Below are 27,569 nucleotides of genomic sequence, written 5' to 3' on the forward strand. Positions count from 1 at the left end.
CTTAAAGTTATTTTTGTAAATTAAAGTTGTGTTTGTTTTTAGAGGCAAAGTAAGCCTCCCGTAAACCATCACAGATACTGTCGGGCTTTTACACACAGTACAAACACCCTTCCATTTGAACGCACACGAAACGGGAACATCCTAGGTGCCCTCCGTAAAGAGCTAGCAATTTTCAAAGAATTTATTTTTGCGTGGTTTATCTTACCCCTGAGCCATCGTGAACCCGTGTGAACAAGTTTCCCTTTTTCACAATGCAGTCGTCAGTTAGTCATTTGAATGCGACCCGCTGTGAGCTCATCTGCAATAGCACGTTATTAAGTACCTCTGACTATGCACGAAACAAACGGCTGTGGTTCACAAGAACTCTAGCGTTGGCTTTTGACTGTTCAGAGGAACTGGCGATAGGTATAAACCGTCGTCTGCTACGAGAACCACGACCTTGCCTGACCCTGCTTCCGGGCTTTTCTTTTTTCAAAACTTCGAATTGTACTGATCTTGTCTTGAGGAAAAAAGAATTCTTTTATGATTTAAGAATGTTTGTGTAACAAGCTGTCAATTTATTATTTAGATTTTAAAAGTTAGGTCTAGCGCCAAAACGCACCACGGTCCGATTGTCTCTGACACAATCCGCAAAAATAATTCTTTGAAAATTGCTCGCTCTTTACGTAGGGCACCTAGGATGTTCCCGTTTGGTGAGCGTTCAAATGGAAGGGTGTTTGTACTGTGTGTAAAAGCCTGACAGTATCTGTGGGAGGCTTCCTGTGCCTTTAAATAGAGAATTTCCGATATCTCGGATTTGTCATGGTATTTGGAAGATTTAGGCCCTGGTGACTGTTATTTTCTTTTGACCGTAAGTAGCACCTGTAACTGACTCGCCCGAACACCTGAATTGATAGCCAGAGCCACCAGATTAGGGCTGCTAACTGACTGATGCCAGGGGACGGTTAGAACCAGAGAAGCGACGAGCTGACAACAAATAGAATCACCTGGGTCAACAAGGGTTAGAGCATTTGTACTGGAACTACTGTGTTGGCTTGATTCAACAACCGCAACAGGCTCAATGTTTGTGGGTGGCTTTTCTGACTATCTGATTTTAAATAAATTAAATGAAACTCACCTGGTGGGTACGCCTGCACACGTAGAAAGGGGGGGGGGGGGGAGTAGCAAAATGGTCGCTCTGTTAGACAATGAAAGCACAGAGAGTTTTATGTTTGATCCAACAGTAGATAACTACGTGCTAGCTCCATATTATGTTATATGTATAGATAGATAGACAGACAGACAGACAGACAGACAGACAGACAGACAGACAGACAGACAGACAGACCGATAGATCGATAGATCGATAGATAAAAAGATAGATGATCTGTGGTGTACTGATGATCGTAGTTGGTATACATAGCCAGCAGTGAATATAGCCTCGGCGACGGTAGGAGGGGAGGAGTAGTAATGTGTAGCGAGAGGCCATCATGTGTAGTGAAAGGCCATCATGTGTAGTGAAAGGCCATCATGTGTAGCGAGAGGCCATGTGTGTAGCGAGAGGCCATCATGTGTAGTGAAAGGCCATCATGTGTAGTGAAAGGCCATCATGTGTAGTGAAAGGCCATCATGTGTAGCGAGAGGCCATCATGTGCAGCGAGAGGCCATCATGTGTAGCGAGAGGCAATCATGTGTAGTGAAAGGCCATCATGTGCAGCGAGAGGCCATCATGTGTAGCGAGAGGCCATCATGTGTAGTGAAAGGCCATCATGTGTAGCGAGAGGCCATCATGTATAGTGAAAGGCCATCATGTGTAGTGAAAGGCCATCATGTATAGTGAAAGGCCATCATGTGTAGCGAGAGGCCATCATGTGTAGCGAGAGGCCATCATGTGTAGTGAAAGGCCATCATGTGTAGCGAGAGGCCATCATGTATAGTGAAAGGGCAACATGTGTAGCGAGAGGCCATCATGTGTAGTGAAAGGCCATCATGTGTAGCGAGAGGCCATGTGTGTAGCGAGAGGCCATCATGTGTAGTGAAAGGCCATCATGTGTAGTGAAAGGCCATCATGTGTAGCGAGAGGCCATCATGTGTAGCGAAAGGCCATCATGTGTAGCGAGAGGCCATCATGTGTAGCGAGAGGCCATCATGTGCAGCGAAAGGTTCCAACTGCCAATGCGGACATGCAGTGAGATGGCCGTATCATTTAGGCACCAGAAGAGAGGGCAAAATAAATAGATAATACACCAAAACTGTAAATAATTTACCCATTTTTGTCCAGTCAGTCACACGTTCAGGGTCACTTCCTGGCAGTGATGAAACATGATTGTCTCATACATGCTTTTTGCACTTTTTCTTTGATAGTCAAAGTAGCAGTGAGTAAGGATTGCTTTGTCTGAGACTCCGGGCCGGGAGTGGGACAGACAACCTCATCCCCGCTTATCCCGCCCTCCCCCCCCCCCCCCTACCAAAAAACAACAACTAAATAATAACAAGTCGCGTAAGGCGTAAATACAACATTTAGTCAAGTAGCTGTCGAACTCACAGAATGAAACTGAACGCAATGCCATTTTTCAGCAAGACCGTATACTCGTAGCATCGTCAGTCCACCGCTCATGGCAAAGGCAGTGAAATTGACAAGAAGAGCGGGGTAGTAGTTGCGCTAAGAAGGATAGCACGCTTTTCTGTACCTCTCTTTGTTTTAACTTTGTGAGCGTGTTTTTAATCCAAACATATCATATCTATATGTTTTTGGAATCAGGAACCGACAAGGAATAAGATGAAAGTGTTTTTAAATTGATTTCGACAATTTAATTTTGATAATAATTTTTATATTTTTAATTTTCAGAGCTTGTTTTTAATCCAAATATAACATATTTATATGTTTTTGGAATCAGAAAATGATGGAGAATAAGATGAACGTAAATTTGGATCGTTTTATAAATTTTTATTTTTTTTTACAATTTTCAGATTTTTAATGACCAAAGTCATTAATTAATTTTTAAGCCACCAAGCTGAAATGCAATACCGAAGTCCGGGCTTCGTCGAAGATTACTTGACCAAAATTTCAACCAATTTGGTTGAAAAATGAGGGCGTGACAGTGCCGCCTCAACTTTCACGAAAAGCCGGATATGACGTCATCAAAGACATTTATCAAAAAAATGAAAAAAACGTTCGGGGATTTCATACCCAGGAACTCTCATGTCAAATTTCATAAAGATCGGTCCAGTAGTTTAGTCTGAATCGCTCTACACACACACACAGACACACACACACACACACACACACACACACACACACACGCACATACACCACGACCCTCGTCTCGATTCCCCCCTCTACGTTAAAACATTTAGTCAAAACTTGAATAAATGTAAAAAGAGAGAGAAAAAAGAATCTGTGAGTGTGACCGTCGTTTTAGTCAGCTGGTGTGAGGCTGCGACTGTGCACATGTCCAGCACTACTTCATTCGTCAGGTACGGAATTGGTGAGGGGCCGGACAAGAAAGGAAATAACAGCGGCAAGAGACTGTATCCTTGCGGAGGAGGGAGAAACAGTGGGAAAAGGGCAGGCCGCGTCGGGTCAAAGCCACTGCTGTCTGTGTCATTGCCACCTGGCCCAGTCCACACGACTCAGCGACCGATCAGCCCATCGTTCTCCCCATCGCTATGTCGGCATCAGCTCACACCTCCCTTTCTTCCCCTCCCTACCTGCTCGCCTGGTAGTCAACTAAAGGTCACCAAGGCTTTAGCGCACATCAGACAGAGAGCTGGGAGGGAGGGAGGGAGGGGGTTGGGAGGATGGAGGGGGTGGAGTAGACTACCAGCTGCCAACATCTCACAGCTTGCCCATACCCCTCGACTAGGATTTTCTCCAATCATGCCACATTTCTTCATGCCATGTCTCACAGGCGGATGTACCTCGCTCTCTCTCTCTCTCTCTCTCTCTCTCTCGCTCTCTCTCTCTCTCTCTCTCTCTCTCTCTCTCTCTCTCTCTCTCTCTCTCTCTCTCTCTCTCTCGTAGTGTCCATATACTCTTTTCATGTGTTGTTTTGTTCTCGTCTTTGTTTGCAAGGACAGATTGTAAGACTAGGCAATGCCTAAAATCTCCATCCTTCTGTAATAAAGTTTAATCAATCAATCAATCAATCAATCAATCAATCTCTCTCTCTCTCTCTCTCTCTCTCTCTCTCTCTCTCTCTCTCTCTCATTTATCATTTATCATCTATCAATTCGTTCCCTGTGGATGCTTTTTTAGTGAATACTTTAATTATGTTTTGGTTTAAGGACAGGTTGTTAGACAACAAGGCAATGTGCCTTAAACCTTTATCCTTGTAAAATAAAGTGTGTTTGTTCGTTCTCTCTCTGTCTCTCTCAGTGTCTCTGTCTCTGTCTCTGTATGTCCGTCCGTCTGTCTGTCTCTGTCTCTGTCTCTCTCTCCCTCTCTCAGGCTCAGTCTCTCTCTCTCACTCTCTCTCTCTCTCTCTCTCTCTCTCTCTCTCTCTCTCTCTCTCTCTCTCTCCCTCTCAGGCTCAGTCTCTCTCTCAGGCTCTCTCTCTCTCAGGCTCTCTCTCAGGCTCTCTCTCTCTCTCTCTCTCTCTCTCTCTCTCTCTCTCTCTCTCTCTCTTTTGTTAGGTTTCTCGCCCTTGTTATTTGTGTTGTCGGAGCTTGGCCGCTGTTGGCTGAAGACAGGGGATTCCCACCTCCCGTCTCCTACGCCTATCTGTGCGCGCCTTGTGCTTCTCTCAGACGTGTGGTGTCTACCTGTGCCTACCTGTCGAGTCGATTAGCCGTAACACTGCTCACCTTGACATGGCCGTCATCATTAGCCCCCCGGCCCTGCAACCTGAGCCACGGCTTTTTTCCTCCCTGCCTCTCTGGGTGGGGGTAGAAAGGAAACAGACTGAGCGCTTGTCTATTCTTTTTCTGCTTCAGATTGGGATGGGAAAGGAGGTTTGCGGGTGGTAAAAAACAAACCATGAACCAGATATTATACTGCGATCAGGACTCAAACAACCCAAAATTTAGAGAGAAAAAAAAGAATTAAAAAAAAAAGAAAGAACTTGGAATACACACAAAAACACACACACACTATGAGTCAACTTTATGCAGACTCTCCTCGTTGACCAAACAACCCCGTGTGCACGCATGCGCACGACAAAGAGCCTGAGTTCACAGCGAAAGTCTCAGGGCTTGGAAACATGAATACACGAAGAACAAAATGGATAGTGCCGAACTGAATATGGCAGCTCGCTTTCCCCGGAGAGAAAGCAACTGGAATTTGTATGAGGGTAACCTGACAGAACTTGACACAATCTTATCCTCATCCTTATCTTATTTGTTTCGTTTTAGTTTACTTTATTTTCTTCTTTTTCCCATCCTTGAGCAAAGCCGAGTGTCTTCTTTTTTGAGTGGTTGTTCAGTGGTCGCACAAAGGTGGCTTGTTTGCCTGCTGATGGGGTCAGTGAACAGCAACCTCTCATTACTTTGATCTTTGAGGTGTGTGTGGTCCTTGTCCTACCCCCACCTCCCACACCCCCATCACCCACCCCTTCCCCTTATCACCCACCCCTTACCCCCATCACCCACCCCTTACCCCCATCACCCACCCCTTACCCCCATCACCCACCCCTTACCCCCATCACCCACCCCTTCCCCCCATCACCCACCCCTTCCCCCCATCACCCACCCCTTCCCCCCATCACCCACCCCTTACCCCCATCACCCACCCCTTCCCTCCATCACCCACCCCTTCCCCCATCACCCACCCCTTACCCCCATCACCCACCCCTTACCCCCATCACCCACCCCTTCCCTCCATCACCCACCCCTTACCCCCATCACCCACCCCTTACCCCCATATTGAAGACTCTTTCTCTGTCCTCCTTTCGTCCGCCTTTTAATTTTTATTTTTTTTACATTATTATACGCTCGCTTTTTTCAATGAGCTGTCTCGTACTTTTACTAACCGCCTTTCTTTTTTCTCTCTCCCCCCCCCCCCCCCCCCCCACCCCCTTCTCTCTTTTTAACTCCCTCTCCTTCGCTCTCCTTTTCGTTCATTATTCACGCGTGTGTGTAAAGAAGCAACTTGTGTCAGAGGCTTACGGGTAAAAGAACAAGGTGTCCCGCTCATGTAACATCAGGCGATATTCGTCTCATGTCAAAGAGTGTCGGTGAAGCTTGCTCTGACTTTCCTTTCCCCTTTCAGGTAGGTTTTTTTTTCTCCTTCGCTTATTTTGATCCCTTCCCCCCTGCGCCCTACTCTACTCTGTTTTGTCTCCTGCCCTCTTCCCTTACTTCCCCTTCTTTCTTGTCTGTCTTTCTCAGATGTAAATGCGTAGTGGTTTTTGCTTTGAAGGAGTTTATGAATGGCTTTATAGTTTGTGAGGCGCAGTGTCGTTGGGAGGCCGATGAATGGGCAAGCTACATCCTTGTCGGGCTGTTCTCACGCCGTTTTCACTCGCGTCAGTCCTACTGGGCGCTTTTTTCCCTTCTTATTCGTCCTGGGAGATCTTGCCTTTTGTGTGTTTCTCTTTACAAACATCACAGTCCCTGTGTGTGTGTGTGTGTGTGTGTGTGTGTGTGTGTGTGTGTGTGTGTGTGTGTGTGTGTGTGTCCTCTCTCTCTCTCTCTCTTTTCTCTCTCTCTTTCTCTCTCTCTCTCATCTCTCTCTCTCTCTCTCTCTCTCTCTCTCTCTCTCTCTCTCTCTCTCTCTCTCTCTCTCTCTCTCTCTCTCTGATGTTTGTGCGTATTTGTGCTTAACTTAATGAGTTAATCTTTTATTTGGTTTCTTGTTGTGTTGGGGTTTGCTTGTCTCCCTTGCCAGGTTCTCTCTCTTATTGAACTAAACATTCGACTCAGACAGGTCTACATTTCAACCAAGTGTAGTGACAAATTAACAGATGGCATTGCAATTAATAATGAGCTGAGATTTGCATGCTTTTGGGGGGAGAAAAAAAGTTGTCAATACAGGTTTTGCTCGATATAAAGCCTTTTTCAACCGATAACTTGCAGATCGTATATCCTCAGTACTGACATGCCCACATCTTGAACACGCGGCCAGTACCGTGTAACTGGCCTTGAGACCGATCGATTCAAGGGGGGCAATCTCAGTCATCTGAAAGAGGGAAATCCAAACGCAATCCGCCTTGTTCGATTTTATGGGCTTGGACGATAGAGAAAAATAAGAAAAGCAAGAGCTGGAGTCCAGTCTGGACGAAACTGCTATCAAGAACGCAGAATTGATTTTTTCTGAGTTTTTTTTTAGCCGTAAGCGCCATGTTTATCGGAGCAGGAAACTCTTCCAGAGTGAGGCCCCTTTGTTGGTTTCACTGCAGCCGCCAGCAGTTATGAGAAATTCGAAATGAGAAATGGCGCTTACGGCTAACAAAAAAAACTCAGAAAAAATCAATTCTGCGTTCTTGATAGCAGTTTCGTCCAGACTGGACTCCAGCTTTTGCTTTTCTTATTTTAATCTATCGTCCAAGCCCATAAAATCGAACAAGGCGGATTGCGTTTGGATTTCCCTCTTTCAGATGACTGAGATTGCCCCCCTTGAATCGATCGGTCTCAAGGCCAGTTACACGGTACTGGCCGCGTGTTCAAGATGACATGCCCACAGCGTGGATCTGCCGGCAATTCCACGTGAGCTATTTATAGTGTAGTTAATAGCTTGCCACGCTTTCAAGAAAGATAACTCTTCCATAGGCAAAAACAAGGGGGAAAAAGAAGATTTATTTCTGAACCTCATCTAGTATGGTTACTGACAAGCAGCAGGCGTAAAATGTGTGTTTTGCCGAAGAGAAGATTCAAAGGCAGGTGTTGGGTTGTGCGCGTCTTCCAACATGATTTCAGCGATGAATGATTATCATGATAAACAAGTTTTCAAATTGATTAACTGAAGAAAAGGCAATGAGTTTCACATCTAAACTTATAATGTAGAGTTAATTAAATAATCTGTGTCCTTTTTAAGCCGCCTTTATGTAATAAAGCGGCTTTTAGATTTCACTCTGTCTGTTTGTTTGTTTGGTTGTTTGGTTGGTTGTTTGGTTGTTTGGTTGGTTGTTTGTTTGGTTGGTTGTTTGGTTGCATGGTTGTTTGGTTGGTTGTTTGTTTGGTTGGTTGTTTGGTTGTTTGTTTGGTTGGTTGTTTGGTTGCATGGTTGTTTGGTTGGTTGTTTGTTTGGTTGGTTGTTTGTTTGGTTGTTTGTTTGGTTGGTTGTTTGTTGTTTGTTGGTTGTTGGTTGTTGGTTGTTTGTTGTTGGTTGTTTGCTTGCATGGTTGTTTGGTTGTTTGTTTGGTTGGTTGTTTGGTTGTTTGGTTGTTTGGTTGGTTGGTTGGTTGTTTGGTTGGTTGTTTGGTTGGTTGTTTGGTTGCATGGTTGTTTGGTTGGTTGTTGGTCTACAGATAAGACTTGTTTTCTCTTTTTTTCCAGTTTTTACATTTAGTCAAGTTTTGACTAAATGTTTTAACATAGAGGGAGAATCGACACGAGGGTCGTGGTGTATGTGTTTGTGTGTGTGTATGTGTCTGTCTGTCTGTGCGTGTGTGTGTGTGTGTAGAGCGATTCAGAGTAAACTACTGGACCGATCTTTATGAAATTTTACATGAGAGTTCCTGGGCATGATATCCCCAGACGTTTTTTTTCATTTTTTTGATAAATGTCTTTGATGACGTCATATTCGGCTTTTTGTATAAGTTGAGGCGGCACTGTCACACCCTCATTTTTGAATCAAATTGATTGAAATTTTGGCAAAGCAATCTTCGACGAAGGCCGGACTTTCGTATTGCATTTCAGCTTGGTGGCTTAAAAACTAAGGAATGAGTTTGGTCATTAAAAATCGGAAACTTGTAATTAAAATTATTTTTTTATTAAATGATCCAAAAACAATTTCATCTTATTCTTCATCATTTTCTGATTCCAAAAACATTTACATATATGTTATATTTAGATTACAAACAAACTCTGAAAATTAAAAATATAAAAATTATGATTAAAATTAATTTCCCGAAATCGATTTAAAAACAATTTCATCTTATTCCTTGTCAGCCCCTGATTCCAAAAACATATAGATATGATATGATATGTTTGGATTAAAAACAAACTCAGTAAGCTGAAAAGAATAGACATACAGAAAAGCGTGTTATCCTGCTCAGCGCGACCACTACCGCACTATTCTGCATGGCTTGTCGATTTCACTGCCTTTGCCACGAGCGGTGGACTGACGAAACTACGAGTATGTGGTCTTGGTGAAAAAAGCAGTGCGTTCAGTTTCATTATGTGAGTTCGACAGCTTGACTAAATGTTGTTATTTCGCCTTACGCGACTTGTTTCTTCTTCTTTTCTTCTTATTCTTGGTTTTCTTTTTTTTTACCTTTCGTTCTTTCTTTTTTAAGGGGGGGTGGGCCGGGGCTGGGCTGAGGGGAGTAGGAGAAACGGTTTAGAAATTAGAGTAGACCGGGGACTGTCTCAGCAGTTGTGCAGAGGTCAGCGTGGGTGTTGACCACAGATATATAGATGGTTTTGACTCGCGTGAGGATGGTCCTTTTGGGAGGGACGGTGTGTGTGTGTGTGCTGTCCTTTGGGAAGTGGGGATCAGATCGGGGGAATCATGAATGAAAGCAGTCCTTTACCCGCCTATCTATGAGAGGCGGTGACTCACTAAGTTACACACAGCGGATTATATTCTCGTATCATAGTCCCCTACCCCTTTCCCCCCTACCCCCTACCCTTTTCCCCCTACCCCTTTCTCCCCTACCCCTTTTCCCCTACCCCTACCCCTTTCCCCCTACCCCTACCCCTTCCCCCCTACCCCCTACCCTTTCCCCCCTACCCCCTACCCCTTTCCCCCTACCCTTTCCCCTACCCCCTACCCCTTTCCCCTACCCCTTCCCCCTACCCCTTCCCCCCTACCCCTTCCCCCTACCCCTTCCCCCTACCCCCTACCCCTTTCCCCCTACCCCTTCCCCCTACCCCTACCCCTTCCCCCTACCCCTTTCCCCCTACCCCTTTCCCCCCTACCCCCTACCCCTTTCCCCCCTACCCCCTCCCCAAGCAGCACCCCAGCTCCTCAACACGTCACCTTGTCGTATGGCCAACTTTGCTGTCGACAGATTTACCATCACCCGACCGGGATGAATTTACGTTGTATGTCGTATTTTGTATGCATGTAAAGTATAGCACGCGAACAACACCACTGTACGAAGGTGTTGATTTTACTTGGGAGCACAGCTAGTCTTGAAAGTCGGGGGAAAATACACAGCAAGGAAAACGCAGATGCTTGCAAAATCATTGCGGGAACAAAAGTCAATTATGAGAGTATACCGAGCAACAAAAGAAACGCGAATTTTCTCCAGAAAAACGTTTGAGGGCCTGACGCAGTTCTGCGGCAGTTCTTGGTCCTGGGCGTAACTGGTTGACCTTTCTTTGAAGTTGGTCCCAGAAATGTTTAATAGGATTCAAATATGGGCTCAGTGAGGGCGGCCCAGGCCATGATGTCGATGTTATTGTGCTGCAGGAAGGCCTGGGTGACCCTGGCTGTGTGAGGGCGAGCGTTGTCTTGCTGCAGAACACAGTTTCTGCGCGCCTGGAAAAAGGGCACAACATGAGGCTGTAGGATCTGGTCAATATAACGCTGTGCTGTGATGCCGTTTCCCCGACCAGGACCAAGATTGTTGAAAAACACAGGTCCCAGGGATTAGTTGAGGCCGATTCCACCCCATACTATGACGTTTGGTCCACCCTGGGTATTGTGTTCCATGACGCAGTCACCAGCATAGCGTTCACCTCTTCTTCGCCACACTCTGACACGCCCATCAACATGACTAATGCAGAAACGGCTCTCATCGGTGAACAGAATGTTTCGCCATTGCCTCCAGTTCCAGTTGATGTGATCCTGGGCCCACTGCTGGCGCGCCATGCGATGTCTCTGAGTGAGGATTGGTCCTCTAGCGGGACGGCAGTTTTGGAGGTCTCGCTCAGCAAGTCTTTGGCGTATTGTCTGGCCACTGATAGGTCTCTGGTGGTTACCGACGGTGTTCCTGGCTGTTTCATTGGCTGTATGGAATCGGGTTTCTCAAATGATGACGCAGGATCTGGCGATCTTGTCTCTGTGTGGTAACGCGAGGTCTTCCACTTCGTTGTGTATCAGCAGTGCTTCCAGTGTTGACAAAACGTTGCTGAAGGAGATATGCTGTTGACAGTTGCACATTGAAAGCGACTGCTACCGCTTCTGGGTCATCACCAGCCGATAATCGACCCACTGCCCTCTCGCGTTGTTCTGGTGTCAATCTTGGCATCTTGACTCTGTCAAAAGTTAGACTGGCAGTAAGCGTGCCATGGTCTCTTTTTATTATATTTAGTCAAGTTTTGACTAAATATTTTAACATCGAGGGGGAATCGAAACGAGGGTCGTGGTGTATGTGTGTGTGTATGTGTGTGTGTATGTGTGTGTGTGTGTGTGTGCGTGTAGAGCGATTCAGACCAAACTACTGGACCGATCTTTATGAAATTTGACATGAGAGTTCCTGGGATTGATATCCCCATACGTTTTTTTCATTTTTTTCATAAATGTCTTTGATGACGTCATATCCGGCTTTTCGTGAAAGTTGAGGCGGCACTGTCACGCCCTCATTTTTCAACCAAATTGGTTGAAATTTTGGTCAAGTAATCTTCGACGAAGCCCGGGGTTCGGTATTGCATTTCAGCTTGGTGGCTTAAAAATTAATTAATGACTTTGGTCATTAAAAATCTGAAAATTGTAAAAAAAAATAAAAATTTATAAAACGATCCAAATTTACGTTTATCTTATTCTCCATCATTTGCTGATTCCAAAAACATATAAATATGTTATATTCGGATTAAAAACAAGCTCTGAAAATTAAATATATAAAAATTATTATCAAAATTAAATTGTCCAAATCAATTTAAAAACACTTTCATCTTATTCCTTGTCGGTTCCTGATTCCAAAAACATATAGATATGATATGTTTGGATTAAAAACACGCTCAGAAAGTTAAAACAAAGAGAGGTACAGAAAAGCGTGCTATCCTTCTTAGCGCAACTACTACCCCGCTCTTCTTGTCAATTTCACTGCCTTTGCCGTGAGCGGTGGACTGACGATGCTACGAGTATACGGTCTTGCTGAAAAATGGCAGCTACTTGACTAAATATTGTATTTTCGCCTTACGCGACTTGTTACTAATGCATCAGTGAACACATCTCACACATGAGGTTTCCGGCTACTCCGCTTGCACGTGCTGTAAGCGCGCATCATGTGTTTCACGTGGAAACTGCTTGTCCCGTGCGTTGAGACAGCAGCAATGGAAAAATATTCACACAACAGCTTTCTTACACATGACTGCATAGTGCATCTATATCCCGAAAATTGTCACTCTCAGATTGACTGCGTTTTTTTAAATCAAAATATCGAAAAATAATTCGCGTTTCTTTTGTTGCTCGGTATACATTTGCAACAAGCGTTTACAAAGGCTACATAGAGCAAAGGGAGAGGAGAGAGAGGGGGGGGGGGGGGTAAAGAAAGGACGACAGGGGGAAAAGGGACATAAAAGATGAAGGCGGCGACAGTAACTTCCCGATCGAACCCATTGAGCAAAGTAAACAAACTGCATCGAAAGAGTAATTGTGAAGCATGATTTTCCTGACGCCACATATGCTGTTGCCCCCAGTTGTCGAGCTGCACTAGGATTAGGTGTGCGAAAGACAAGGATTTGCAGGGCTTAGTCCTAATCCTCCACACTAGAGTTGCACGGTCTGTACAGCATCCGCGTGCTATCAGAACAAGCTACAGTTGCCCTATTGTCAGTGTCGCCAGCAAGTCGCGCTCGTCCTAAAAGCCAACAATAGCGTTGTACAACTCTTCACGTGTTGATCAGCTGTCTTGCCGCTTACCTTGCACTTCTTCATTGCCAATGCTCTTTCAGTCCCTGACCCCTGAACGCACAATTTACACCAATCTGATACACCTTTGGCTTTCCACCTACAAGGTTACGCTCACGTCGCCAGCTGTATACGACGCACCTTTAGCCAGCGAGCCCCCACATGAACGACATTTACAGGTTTGGTGATCATTCGCTGAATGAACTCGGTCTATCAACGTCCTGGGCGCCCGTTTGCGCCGTTTTTACACCCCCGGTATAGGGGTGTGTATAGGTTTCGCTCGATGTGTTTGTTTGTTTGTTTGTTTGTTTGTGTTCGCATATAGATCTCAAGAATGAACGGACCGATCGTCACCAAACTTGGTGAACAGGTTCTATACATTCCTGAGACGGTCCTTACAAAAATTGGGACCAGTCAAACACACGGTTAGGGAGTTATTGGTGGATTAAAATTATACAAGGACTTATAGAGGGACATCTTCATGGTCAAAGGGAAATAACCATTCTCACTCAGTCACTGCCACCAACTGAGAAGGTTATTTCCCTTTGACGGGGGTGTTTTTCCTACCTCGTAGGAATTTCTTGTTGGTTATAGTTTGCCGTCGTCGTCTTCCACCGTGGACTCCCAGCTTACCCCGATAAGGCCACGATAAAGTGGACAGGCTCTCCCCTCGTTCTACCTTGTTCCCGTGTGTTCAGATTGTTCCTTCACCAGGCGCGTAGCGTTTTGTTTCATCCGGTGTTTGGCTACAGTGCAAGAAGTTTCATGACCTGACTAGTCATTGACACATTTATCTTGCTGATCGTTACGGACAGCATGCTTATATATTTGATAAACTTACTCGTTGTTTAGTCTAGAAAGCCATTCCTTTTAAAATCAAACATTCGGACAGGCAGGTACAAACTTCATCAGACGAGACTGGCCAGAGCCGGTGGAAAAAATGGAATCTCGAAAAAGACATGCTTTAAATTTGCCCAATAGCTCGATCCTACATGTGTCAGTACATGACGCGCAGGAAGAACAGCCTGGATTGTATCTGCGACTTTTGCCAACATGTTGACGCATTCTTTCGTCCATTTAATCTTGTGGTCAGTGCAATACAAGGGTTGACATGCTGCCTTATCGGGGTGTCCGAAGAGATAGCATTCACGGTGACTGACTTAAGGTGTATGCAGTGAGCAGTGGCCTCGTCGGGCCAGTGGTGGGAAAATTCCTGTCGTGCTCGTGTTACCTTGACTGAAATGCTTTAAGAGGTCAAGCGCTTGTCCGTATGCATCGATTTAGCTTGCACTTTGATCACCTGTTTTGTGTGTTCTTACTACGTACATTATTATGTAGTATTATGTAGTACGCTTCAGTCAAACACACACACACACGCACGCACGCACGTTATTCTTGTACCAGACGAACTCTGCAATAGTAAACTACAGTGCCATGGCAACTCCCTACCAACATGCGATGAAAGTTATTAGGTCTTCAACAGGACGTTTAAACTGTTTACTTCCCCCCTTTGTTTTGTGTTGTTCTTCCTTCCTTCCTCCCTTCCCTTCTTTTCACACGTTATTAAATCGGGTTTTCTTCCTTCCTTCCTCCCTTCCCTTCTTTTCACACGTTATTAAATCGGGTTTTCTTCCTTCCTTCCTCCCTTCCCTTCTTTTCACACGTTATTAAATCGGCTTTTCTTCCTTCCTTCCTCCCTTCCCTTCTTTTCACACGGTATTAAATCGGCTTTTCTTCCTTCCTTCCTCCCTTCCCTTCTTTTCACACGTTATTAAATCGGCTTTTCTTGTAAGTTTACTTTGAATTGCATCGTCTGTGCCCTTTCACCTAATGGATGCATGTCATGTTGGAGTTGTATGTCGGGCAAGAAACATCCTTTTACTGTAAAGGAGACAGTACTTGTAGCAACTCAGCCAGCTATATATCTTCCAATGGCTTCTCTGTCTAAGGCGCACACAAAGGCAACACTAGAAACGCTATTTTCAACTGGATACTATAACAAGTGGGCTATTTCGTACCACTTACAGGATCTCACCAGCTAACTGGCGGATGGTAAAAAGGAAGCAAACACAATCGAGAGCGCAAAAACGGGCAAATTTTCTTTTGGTCACAGGCACGTGTCATTGGGCGGGACGCTCCTCTCGTGGGCGACTTGATAACTGAGTTTTGCTGGTGGATTGTTTTTCGTAAGTACGTGCGACGAAAGGCGTGAGTTTGAAGACAGCAAATAGTAAAACACTTTAGTTCGCGCTTACGCTGCTGGGTTGTCTTTTCGTAAGTGAACGCAATAAAAGGTTATCAGTTCGAAAATAGAAATGGTAGAATTGGACAGCTGGAAATAAAATCGGCGAAGCGTTGAAGAGGACAACAGGACTTTGAACCGTACGTTGTTTTTTTCTATCTCGTTTTCGTTTCGGGAGGGGGGTGTCTTCTTTTAAGAAGGTTATTCAAGATCAACATGAGAGGTGTGTGAATGGCCTTTAAAGAATGGGCCAGACGACATTGGTTCAATACGGTGGTCGTGTGAGTCATATTGGACTGGCTTGCCAAGCTCAGTATGTTTTTTGGGGGGGATTTGGAAATTGGGGGTAACACCTCCCAACGTCATTCTTCCCGTACCCACCTCCCACTAACGCATATATTTACTTATTTATGACGCAAGTTAAATAGAAAACGATTCTCTATGCTTGTACAATACATTGTTGTTAAGGCAGGATCAGAAAATGAATATTAATCCTGGTACATTAGCATAAAGTGCAAAGGCAGGAGCGTCTGCTGCTTTCAGGACATTGCCAAACAGCTGAGATCCAAGGTATACTCAAGTGCCGCTGTCAGTCATAGTAATCGTTGACGTATTTTAAACATATCCAACTTGAGCCCCACGTCCTATATAAATCTATAGCTGTCTGTGCCGGGCCTGTGAGCAAGCCGTCATGTTAAATCATAGCATCGCGACAGGTGAGGCGACGTGACGACTGAAGCACACGTCTGTCTTCATCTCACCTCTGTCTCTTGTCTCACGCCTGTCTTCATCTCACCTCTGTCTTCATCTCACCTCTGTCCCTTGTCTCACCTCTGTCCCTTGTCTCACCTTCACGCTTTGACAGTCCACGGGTGAATCATGCTGGATCTTCGCCACTGCCGCCACCTCTCTCTCTCTCTCTCTCTCTCTCTCTCTCTCTCTCTCTCTCTCTCTCTCTCTCTCTCTCTCTCTCTCTCTCTCTCTCTCTCTCTCTCTCTCTCTCTCTCTCTCTCTCTCTCTCTCTCTCTCTCTCTCTCTCTCTCTCTCTCTCTCTCTCTCTCTCTCTCTCTCTCTCTCTCTCTCTCTCTCTCTCTCTCTCTCTCTCTCTCTCTCTCTCTCTCTCTCTCTCTCTCTCTCTCTCTCTCTCTCTCTCTCTCTCTCTCTCTCTCTCTCTCTCTCTCTCTCTCTCTCTCTCTCTCCTCTCTCTCTCTCTCTCTCTCTCTCTCTCTCTCTCTCTCTCTCTCTCTCTCTCTCTCTCTCTCTCTCTCTCTCTCTCTCTCTGCCTTTCTCTCTATCTCTCTGCCTTTCTCTCTCTCTATTTCTTTCTCTGTCTCTCTCTCTCTCTCTCTCTATTTGTCTGTCAGTCTCTCTAATTTTCTCACACACACCACCAGTGATGCGCTCACGGTCTATGAGCAGAGAGAGAGGGAAGGGGGAAGCCCTGCAATTAGAAGTTCGTAGCCTAAACTGAGCTTACAAGAGTTGAACATTACCGTGTGACATTGATTCATTCGACAGTTTAGTCCTTCTCACAATTAAATACACCAACATTGTTACTACTACCTTTCCATGACCCCCCGCGGGTTTAGGGGAAGAATTTACCCGATGCTCCCCAGCATGTCGTAAGAGGCGACTAACGGATTCTGTTTCTCTTTTTACCCTTGTTTAAGTGTTTCTTGTAGAGAACATAGTCAATTTTTGTAAAGATTTTAGTGTTAAGTCCTTTGTACTGGAAACTTGCATTCTCACAGTAAGGTAATACATTGTACTACGTTGCAAGCCCCTGGAGCAAATTTTTGATTTGTGCTTTTGTGAACAAGAAACAATTGACAAGTGGCTCTATCCCATCTCCCCCCTTTCCCCGTCGCGATATAACCTTCGTGGTTGAAAACGACGTTAAACACACACACACACACACACACACAAACAAAACAAGAGGCGAAGCCTTCAAGGCTTCCGTGAGAAATCGACAAACAGTAACACAAACTCATTCACTCCGTCACACATACACACACACAGTAAGCATAGGGGACACGGTGCAAGAGTGGGAGGCACTAGATCTAGATCTGTCTCTGTAGCTCGGTGAGTTGAACTGTATCGATACCACAATCCTTCACGCGATCTGACCTAACCTTGACCCCTGACCTGGTCTACATACCACACACGACACAAACCATTCACCTGTTTTTACCCCCCCCCCCCCCCCCCAAAAAAAAAAAAAAAAAAAAACACCACCCATTTTCTTTGGATACTCACTTTAACTGCATACGTGCCGACGAAATGTTGATCATTGCTTCAATACTTTGAAGCTGTTGCTTGGATAATAACCAGGTAAAATGAGTATTTCGGTGTTTAGTCAAATGTTAAAGTTTCTACCACAGACATACACACACACGCACGCACGCACAGACAGACAAAGTTACGATCGCATAGGCTACACTTACGTGAGCCCCCCCCCCCCCCCCAAAACAAAAACAAAAAAACAAAAAAACACCTTTCCATGCTTCCGGCCTGTACGCATTACAAGCTACATGTGTGCGCTTCGGTCTCGCAGAGTGGTGAGAGAGGTTACCGCTGTATCTTACAATCCCGAGCAAGAGACACCTATGCGGAATAGCTGTCAAAAATTCTTTCCTGGTGTGAGAAGCATGTCGCGAAAATTACATTGTAGCCAGAGAAATGATGGAAACCACATGTGCACTTGCGCTTTTGTATGGTTGGTGGAGAGACGATTGTTGCTCTAGGAGATGCTGGAATGTCACTGTTGGTCTAGCTTATTCCCAAGTTGTTGCAGACTATGATGGCTTGAAAGAAACTGGGGTCTATCATGTTCGTGTTGTTTTGGGCTTATTCTCAAGTTGCAGAAGCCTGTTTTGGATTTGGACAATTGGAAAACTCTTGACTGCAGCTGTTTTCCAAAAAGATGAAAAATAACAAGTGACATGATCTCTGAGGAACTGCCAATAGCCCCAGATCTCTGTGCAAGAAAGCAGCGGAAAATACAATAATTCTCACTTTTAATGTTTTGTTTCGGACATCCCTGTCTCTCTGATTGGTTTGCTTACATTTGGTTCAGACACCGTTTTGTTCTGTTCTTCGGGTATTCGGTTTTGTCCTTACCCTTATGAGGTTTTTTTCTGTCCTCATCATGAGGCTCATGACATGTTCCGAGTTTGGTGTTTTCTCTTATTCTCTGTCTCTCTGTCTCTGTCTCTGTCTCTCTCTCTCTCTCTCTCTCTCTCTCTCTCTCTCTCTCTCTCTCTCTCTCTCTCTCTCTCTCTCTCTCTCTCTCTCTCTCTCTCTCTCTCTCTCTCTCTCTCTAAATTAAGTTATGTTAAAAATTGACACTTTTTATCATTGGAAATTGTACTTAAAATGCAGTATGACAATTTATTTTTAAATTTGTATCTGTATATACAGTTATAATGTATTAAGTTTGATGTGATAGTTCTTTGATTATATTGTTTTCTGTTCTTGTTGACCCTATATTAGGGCGAGGGCTGGATGTAAAAAAGCAATATTCTTGCTTGTCTATTACCCTCGATAATAAAGATTTTGTCTTGTCTTGTCTTCTCTCTCTCTCTCTCTCTCTCTCTCTCTCTCTCTCTCTCTCTCTCTCTCTCTCTCTCTCTCTCTCTCTCTCTCTCTCTCTCTCTCTCTCTCTCTCTCTAACTGCCCTTTTAATTCAGGTGCACTTCTTCTTCTGCGTTCGTGGGCTGAAACTCCCCCGTACACTCGTATTTCTGCACGAGTGGATTTTTACGTGTATGACCGTTTTTACCCCGCCATTTAGGCAGCCATACGCCGCTTTCGGAGGAAGTATGCTGGGTATTTTTGTGTTTCTATAACCCACCGGACTCTAACATGGATTACGTGCTCACTTGGTCTTGTGCTTGCGTGTGCACACGAAGGGGGGTAAGCCACTAGCAGATCTGCACATTAGTTGACCTGGGAGATCGGAAAAATCTCCACACTTAATCCACCAGGCGGCCGCGGCCGGGATTCGAACTGACGACATTCCGGTTAAGAGGCCGACGTCTTACCACCACGCCACAGCGCCTGTCAGGTGCATGAGCAGCGAGCGCTGCTGTCATGTCGCTATATTTTATTTTTCATATCAAGTCGACTAAATGTGAAGTATAGTTCTCTTTCTATCTTGTATATTTATGAACAACTGCTGTGCAGAGCAGCGTACTACTACATCTGACGACAGTACACCCATCAGATCAGAAGTGCCTTAACTGTGTGAATAGGACACAGTAACAAACAAGTCGCGTAAGGCGAAAATACAATATTTAGTCAAGTAGCTGTCGAACTCACAGAATGAAACTGAACGCAATGCAACGCAGCAAGACCGTATACTCGTGGTCCACCGCTCACGGCATTGGCAGTGAAATTGACAAGAAGAGCGGGGTAGTGGTTACGCTATGCTGCATAGCACGCTTTTCTGTACCTCTCTTCGTTTTAACTTTCTGAGCGTGTTTTTAATCCAAACATATCATATCTATATATTTTTGGAATCAGGAACCGACAAGGAATAAGATGAAAGTGTTTTTAAATTGATTTCGAAAAAAAAATTTTGATAATAATTTTTATATATTTAATTTTCAGAGCTTGTTTTTAATCCGAATATAACATATTTATATGTTTTTGGAATCAACAAATGATGGAGAATAAGATGAACGTAAATTTGGATCGTTTTATAATTTTTTTTTTTTTTTACAATTTTCAGATTTTTAATGACCAAAGTCATCAATTAATTTTTAAGCCACCAAGCTGAAATGCAATACCGAAGTCCGGGCTTCGTCGAACATTACTTGACCAAAATTTCAACCAATTTGGTTGAAAAATGAGGGCGTGACAGTGCCGCCTCAACTTTCACGAAAAGCCGGATATGACGTCATCAAAGACATTTATCAAAAAAATGAAAAAAACGTTCGGGGATTTCATACCCAGGAACTCTCATGTCAAATTTCATAAAGATCGGTCCAGTAGTTTAGTCTGAATCGCTCTACACACACACACACACGCACACACACACGCACACACACACACACACACACACACACGCACATACACCACGACCCTCGTTTCGATTTCCCCCTCGATGTTAAAATATTTAGTCAAAACTTGACTAAATATAAAAAGAAGAAAAGAGAATGAGAAAAAAAATGAAATGTAGACAAGAGAATAAATTTATGTAAGACTGAAAAGAGAGAGAGAGAAAAAAAAAAGAGTTCTTTTTTAAGACTGCGGCGATTGAAAACACAAAGTAATACAAACACTGGATTGGAAGAAACCGAACGTGTGAGGGTTTGTGTGTTAGGGCAAGGGAAGTGACTGCAATGGAAAGGTCATGGTCTCGATTTGCATGCAATGGTAATGAAGTGTAGACGGTTTTATTTCCGCTGTAGAAAGCAAACCAGCGGTGGAGAATGAGAAGAAGACTAGAAAAGGCAAACTGTGCTAGCGGCAGGTACGTGAAGAGAACTTTCGTATGACGGCTTACTAGTGCCAAAACCTCATAATTGTAATTATCAAGGGAAAATTACCATTTTCATGTCTTTATTACTAATTTTCCCGGAATAATTACTAACTTTCACCTGTTAATTACTAATTTTTAGTTTTGGCTCACTTCCTGTCGGATTGCTAGTGCCAAAATTAGTAATTTTCCCGTGAAAATGAGTAACTAACAGGTGAAAACAGTAACTGACAGCATTAGTTAGTAATTATCGCGTGATAATGGGTAACCCCCGGTTTTGGCACTAGTAAGCCGTCATAGGGCTTACTAGTGCCAAAACCTCATAATTGTAATTATCAAGGGAAAATTAGTAATTTTCCCTTCATAATTACCATTTTCACGTGTTAATTACTAATTTTCCCGGGAAAATTACTAACTTTCACCTGTTAATTACTAATTTTTAGTTTTGGCTCACTTCCTGACGGATTGCTAGTGCCAAAACTAAAACTTAGTCATTTTCCCGTGAAAATCACTAATTATCCCGTGAAAATGAGTAACTAACGAGTGAAAACAGTAACTGACAGCGTTAATTAGTAATTATCACGTGATAATGGGTAACCCCAGGTTTTGGCACTAGTAAGCCGTCATACTGTCGTGTAACGCTTTTTACGACGTGGGCCTAATGCGCACACCTCGCCTTTCTTCCCTTATAGCTTGACTTACCTGGCACCTCGTTTCTCGCTTGTAGTTTGACTTAACTGGCACCTCCTTTTTGCATTATAGTTTGACTATCGTTTTGTGTACGCATGATTGTCTAGAATACGAGCAGTACGGTCAGTGGGGAAAAAATCATACGACAAGAAACATTCCTAGTCTACTTTTTGTCACGACCGCATCCCGAAGCCGATCCAGTATTTTGACACATGATTAGTTTTTGTCAGTAAACATTGAAAACAGCATTTGTTTTAAATATATTAGTAAGCTTAATTAACGATGCGACGGATGCGTGTGAATCATGGATGTTCGAATGGTGTGTGGAGTACGCTTCTTTTTCTGAAAATACACCAAGTTTGTTTGAGAATACTCCAAATACAAAACAGAGGTTCCCAGGTCTGGAGTAGCCACGGGGACTAATGTAGTGACAGGGTTCCCAGGTCATCAGATCATCCGTCGCGATATAACCTTGAACGGTTGAAAACGACGTTGAACACCAAATAAAGAAAGAAAGGTCATCAGATCACAAGGCAGAACATACACAGGCCAGTATGAAGTTCATCTGTCCTTCAGGCTTTCCGGTCAGTGAACCTTACAGCAGTAGTTGTGCATGTTTCTTTGTTCGGTCTTTTGCTCGTGTGTGTGTCTTCAGTGGAACAGACTAAATGTGCTGGCCTTTGGCTTCGGCGAACAACCATTCATGTCGATTCAGGCCACAGCAAATCTGTGTCTATGTTTGATTTGTACCGACCATTCATGGAACCGTGTTTTGGCTGCTGCCGTTCACAACGGACATGCAGCCTTTGAGTGTATGCCGTTCATATCGCGCCCATTGTTTGGTCTGCACGCCTTCAACTGCCGTTCTAGAGCAGGAAGTGACCTTCTGTGGGTTCCCATTCACAAACCTTCTGGCTAGGGCTGCCCCCTCCCCCCACCCCCACTTCCCCCTCCCCCCCTAAAAAAAGGTTTGCAGATAGTGGTGAGCGGCTGAGGGTAGCTCCGTAATGACGTTTTATCTTTCGTTTGTTGTACGCCCAAATAGTGAAATACAGACGAAGGCCAGTTCAACGGGCTGCCACCATTTTACATTCGTTCGTTCATTCATTCAAAAAGTGTAGCGTTGTTGCTTTACTTTCTTCATTCATCCTTGCATAAGTTGTGACGTGATGTGTAGGCCAACGGTCCTACCTATTTCACTCGTAAGTACAAGCTGGGTCCCTTTTAGTCTCATGCCTTCATGTTGGTTTTGGTCTCCGGTTAGAGAATCATCGCTAACTCTCGACTGAAGCGCTTCCATAGCATCGCCGCCAGCAGCTGTAGCACACCCGGGGTCAACCCGCTATTGCTGCGGCCCGTTATTGCCGCAGTCCGTTATTGCCGCAGCCTTTTTTTTTCTTTTTTTAATTTTTGTTTACATTTGTTTTTTTAATTATGTACATTAATTTTTGTTGACAAAAAAATCTCTTACGCAAGAAGAAAGGACGACCCCCAGCGGAAGTTTTCGCCACGTCCGCAGGGATTGGAACTCGCAGTCCTGCAACATTGGAGGCAGGCGCGGCGGCCCGTTGTTGTGGGAGGGATGGAGGGAGGGAGGGAGAGAATAGAGGGGAGAGATGGAGGAAAAGAGATAGTGGGATGGAGGTAGAGAGAGAGGAGGGAGGGAGGGAGAGAGGGGGGGGGGGAGGGAGATAGGGTGGGAGGAAGAGAGTGGGAGGGAGAGAGAGGGGTGGGGGTGGGGAGGGAGAAAAAGAAGAGTGGGATGGAGGGACAGAGGGGAGGGAGAGAGAGTGAAGGAGGGAGGTAGAGAAAAGTCGATTGTTGGCGGTAGGGAGGGAGGGAGAAAAGGACTCGGCAGGGAAGTAGTGAGATATATAGAGAGAGAGAGGTAGGGAGGAAGGGAGGGAGAGAGAGAAGGATGGCGGAAGAGAGGGGGGGAGGAGAGAGCGAAAGGGAAGGAGGGGTAGAGAAAATGATGGACGGAGGGAAATAGAGAGAGGGAGGAAGAGGGAGAGAGATCGCGAAAGAGGTAGGGAGGGAAGGAAAGAGAGAGAGAGAGAGAGAGAGAGAGAGAGAGAGAGAGAAAGAGAGAGAGAGAGACACAGAGAGAGAGAGAGAGAGAGAGAGAGAGACAGAGAGAGAGAGGGAGAGAGAGAGAGGGAGGGAGAGAGGGAGACAAGGATCGTCAGGAGAATCATTAGAGAAGAAAAATGTTTGAAATAAAACGTCATAAGGTGACGTCATAATGTCTCGCCGTATCGAGTTGCGGCAATAGCGGGTTGCGGCAATAACGGGCCGCGGCAAAAAAGGGCCGCGGCAATAACGGGCCGCGGCAACAACGGGCCGCGGCAATAGCGGGTGGTAGCACACCCCACCCCCGTCGTACAGAGACGGTACATGACAATACAGAATACGGAATGAGCGTTGTGTAGTTGTTTCCGAAATATATTTTTCGTAGTGACGAAGAAGTGGGCGACTTACTGCCGTATGGTTGCTCCATCTTCCTTTTCACCCCCCACCCCTCTCCTCCCCCTTGATAAGCGAATGCATGATTTTATTTATTATTATTTTTTTTTGTTTTTGCGTTGGCTTCAGCTTGCATCATTCACAAAATGACATGCTGTCTGCGCTGTTTCCACGAGTGCTGTGCCCCACTTCATGACAAGTGGTTTGAAACTGCGGGGGAGGATCTCTCACTCTCTCTCTCTCTCTCTCTCTCTTTCTCTCTCTCTCTCTCTCTCTCTGGCGTCGATTACTCAGCGAACCGGAAGCCGTGTGACGATGAAGCTAAAACAGGATACAGACAAGTCTATACAGGAAGAATGGATGATGCAACTCTTTACCGTTTGTTCGTCTGTGAAAAACCCAGCGACTTGGCATAGTTATTACGAGAATAAATCAACTGTGCACCTCTGCCTTGCAGTCGACTGTTCGGCGCCATCGCCCTGAAAACACTCTTAGAAATGTCTCCATAACCAGGAACTGAGTCTCACTTCTCCAAAGCAGTAATACGAAGAAGATCATTCGTTTATGATATGTGCTGAAGATGGTTCCTCGTTCCATAAAGGCGGTCCTAATTGAGCCCGAAGTCGACTTCGCGAAGTCTTGTTGCCGAAAAGTCAGTGCTAAAGCTTCGTGCGTCCAGCCTCGCGAAGTCTTTTTGCCGAAAAGTCAGTGCTAAAGCTTCGTGCGTCCAGCCTCGCGAAGTCTTTTTGCCGAAAACTCAGTGCTAAAGCCTCGTGCGTCCAGCCTCGCGAAGTCTTTTTGCCGAAAAGTCAGTGCTAAAGCTTCGTGCGGCCAGCCTCGCGAAGTCTTTTTGCCGAAAAGTCAGTGCTAAAGCTTCGTGCGGCCAGCCTCGCGAAGTCTTTTTGCCGAAAAGTCAGTGCTAAAGCTTCGTGCGGCCAGCCTCGCGAAGTCTTTTTGCCGAAAAGTCAGTGCTAAAGCTTCGTGCGGCCAGCCTCGCGAAGTCTTTTTGCCGAAAAGTCAGTGCTAAAGCTTCGTGCGGCCAGCCTCGCGAAGTCTTTTTGCCGAAAAGTCAGTGCTAAAGCTCCGTGCGGCCAGCCTCGCGAAGTCTTTTTGCCGAAAAGTCAGTGCTAAAGCTTCGTGCGTCCAGCCTCGCGAAGTCTTTTTGCCGAAAAGTCAGTGCTAAAGCTTCGTGCGGCCAGCCTCGCGAAGTCTTTTTGCCGAAAAGTCAGTGCTAAAGCTTCGTGCGGCCAGCCTCGCGAAGTCTTTTTGCCGAAAAGTCAGTGCTAAAGCTTCGTGCGGCCAGCCTCGCGAAGTCTTTTTGCCGAAAAGTCAGTGCTAAAGCTTCGTGCGGCCAGCCTCGCGAAGTCTTTTTGCCGAAAAGTGAGTGCTAAAGCTCCGTGCGGCCAGCCTCGCGAAGTCTTTTTGCCGAAAGGTCAGTGCTAAAGCTTCGTGCGGCCAGCCTCGCGAAGTCTTTTTGCCGAAAAGTCAGTGCTAAAGCTCCGTGCGGCCAGCCTCGCGAAGTCTTTTTGCCGAAAAGTCAGTGCTAAAGCTCCGTGCGGCCAGCCTCGCGAAGTCTTTTTGCCGAAAACTCAGTGCTAAAGCTTCGTGCGGCCAGCCTCGCGAAGTCTTTTTGCCGAAAAGTCAGTGCTAAAGCTTCGTGCGGCCAGCCTCGCGAAGTCTTTTTGCCGAAAACTCAGTGCTAAAGCTTCGTGCGGCCAGCCTCGCGAAGTCTTTTTGCCGAAAACTCAGTGCTAAAGCTTCGTGCGGCCAGCCTCGCGAAGTATACTTCTCGTAGTCGACTTTGCACAATCAAGGACGGGCTTTACCCTGGCCCAACAGGTGGTCCGACTTTGCACAATCAAGGACGGGCTTTACCCTGGCCCAACAGGTGGTCCGACTTTGCACAATCAAGGGCGGGCTTTACCCTGGTCCAACAGGTGGTCCGACTTTGCACAATCAAGGACGGGCTTTACCCTGGCCCAACAGGTGGTCCGACTTTGCACAATCAAGGACGGGCTTTACCCTGGCCCAACAGGTGGTCCGACTTTGCACAATCAAGGACGGGCTTTACCCTGGTCCAACAGGTGGTCCGACTTTGCACAATCAAGGACGGGCTTTACCCTGGCCCAACAGGTGGTCCGACTTTGCACAATCAAGGACGGGCTTTACCCTGGCCCAACAGGTGGTCCGACTTTGCACAATCAAGGACGGGGTTTACCCTGGCCCAACAGGTGGTCCGACTTTGCACAACCAAGGACGGGCTTTACCCTGGCCCAACAGGTGGTCCGACTTTGCACAACCAAGGACGGGCTTTACCCTGGCCCAACAGGTGGTCCGACTTTGCACAATCAAGGACGGGCTTTACCCTGGCCCAACAGGTGGTCCGACTTTGCACAATCAAGGACGGGCTTTACCCTGGCCCAACAGGTGGTCCGACTTTGCACAATCAAGGGCGGGCTTTACCCTGGTCCAACAGGTGGTCCGACTTTGCACAATCAAGGACGGGCTTTACCCTGGCCCAACAGGTGGTCCGACTTTGCACAATCAAGGACGGGCTTTACCCTGGCCCAACAGGTGGTCCGACTTTGCACAATCAAGGACGGGCTTTACCCTTGTCCAACAGGTGGTCCGACTTTGCACAATCAAGGACGGGCTTTACCCTGGTCCAACAGGTGGTCCGACTTTGCACAATCAAGGACGGGCTTTACCCTGGCCCAACAGGTAGTCCGACTCCTTTCCAACCATGGGAAGATGAATTTAACGACACAAAAAGAAGTTCACTTATTGCGCGACCATTCAAAAGAAATACATTTGGGTAGGAATGCGTGTGGTGGTGGTGGGGGGGGGGGGTGAGGTGGGAGGGCGAAAGTGTTGTGTGTTGCTATAGAAACAGACCATCATCGTTTCAAATTAGAAACACTCTGTCGTAGCATGGTCAGCGCATCGCTTATGAGCAATATATATGTGGTGTGTTGGACAAAACTTGACAGGAGACGAAAAAAAGGCGAATAACACTTTTACGGCTGTGGAGGTGACATCCACACTCTGTCCTCTTGTGCGAACGTCCCAATAATGTACGCTTGCCTTCCTTAAAAAGGAAAGAAAAAGATGAATGAACGAAGTGTGAATTTTTGAGTTCAGGTAGTTTGTTTTGATTTCTCCATTTATTTCCGAGTAACTTTGTAATCCATCGCTTGAATAATCTGTAACTATTATTCTGTCTTTGAACTTCTTTCTTTCTTTCTTTCTTTCTTTCTTTCTTTAATTGTCTTCGTTGTTTGATATACTACGACAGAAGAAGACAATGTCAGGCAGGCTTGATCGGAAGCAGTTTAAAATGGAGGCAACTAACCATGAGGTGTTGTTGTGTGTGTGCAGTTCGTGCTGTCCAAGTACGGCTACCTGAAGTGTCGGATCATGCGCAAGCGGCGGGAAGCCGGGCGTTACGGGCGAGGGGGGAGGGGACAGGTTCCCGATGCCCAGGCAGCAGCGGGTGGTGCGGCCGGCACGCACTTTGACCCTATGACGCACATCTGGCTGTCGCAGCTGGAGGGCGGGCTGGACGTGTGCGGGGAGGGCGAGGTGCAGAAAGCCATCAGGGAGTACCAGAGCACATACAACCTGCCGCCCACAGGCCGTCTGGACGAGGAGACCAAGACTCTCATGAGCACCTCGAGGTGTGGCAACAAAGACAATGCCAAAGATAAGGACGGTGCCTCCACCACTTCCTCTACCACCTCCACTTCCACTACGACCACCACTACTACCACCACTACGACCACCACCCCGCCCCCCGTAGACGTCGACAACGT

General features: G+C 45.8%; 1 protein-coding gene across 1 annotated transcript in view; it reads left to right on the top strand.

Annotated features, from left to right (window-relative positions):
- The window catches only part of LOC138982725 (matrix metalloproteinase-21-like), an 81,448-nt gene that overhangs the window by 16,737 nt on the left and 37,142 nt on the right, over positions 1 to 27,569 (top strand). The window contains exon 3 of the mRNA XM_070356048.1: positions 27,136 to 27,569. This exon is cut by the window's right edge and continues 638 nt beyond it. Coding sequence (XP_070212149.1) covers positions 27,136 to 27,569 — 434 coding nt within the window. The remainder of the gene's footprint in view (positions 1 to 27,135) is intronic.

The sequence above is a fragment of the Littorina saxatilis genome, linkage group LG12, assembly GCF_037325665.1.
Source record: "Littorina saxatilis isolate snail1 linkage group LG12, US_GU_Lsax_2.0, whole genome shotgun sequence".
NCBI lineage: Eukaryota > Metazoa > Mollusca > Gastropoda > Littorinimorpha > Littorinidae > Littorina > Littorina saxatilis.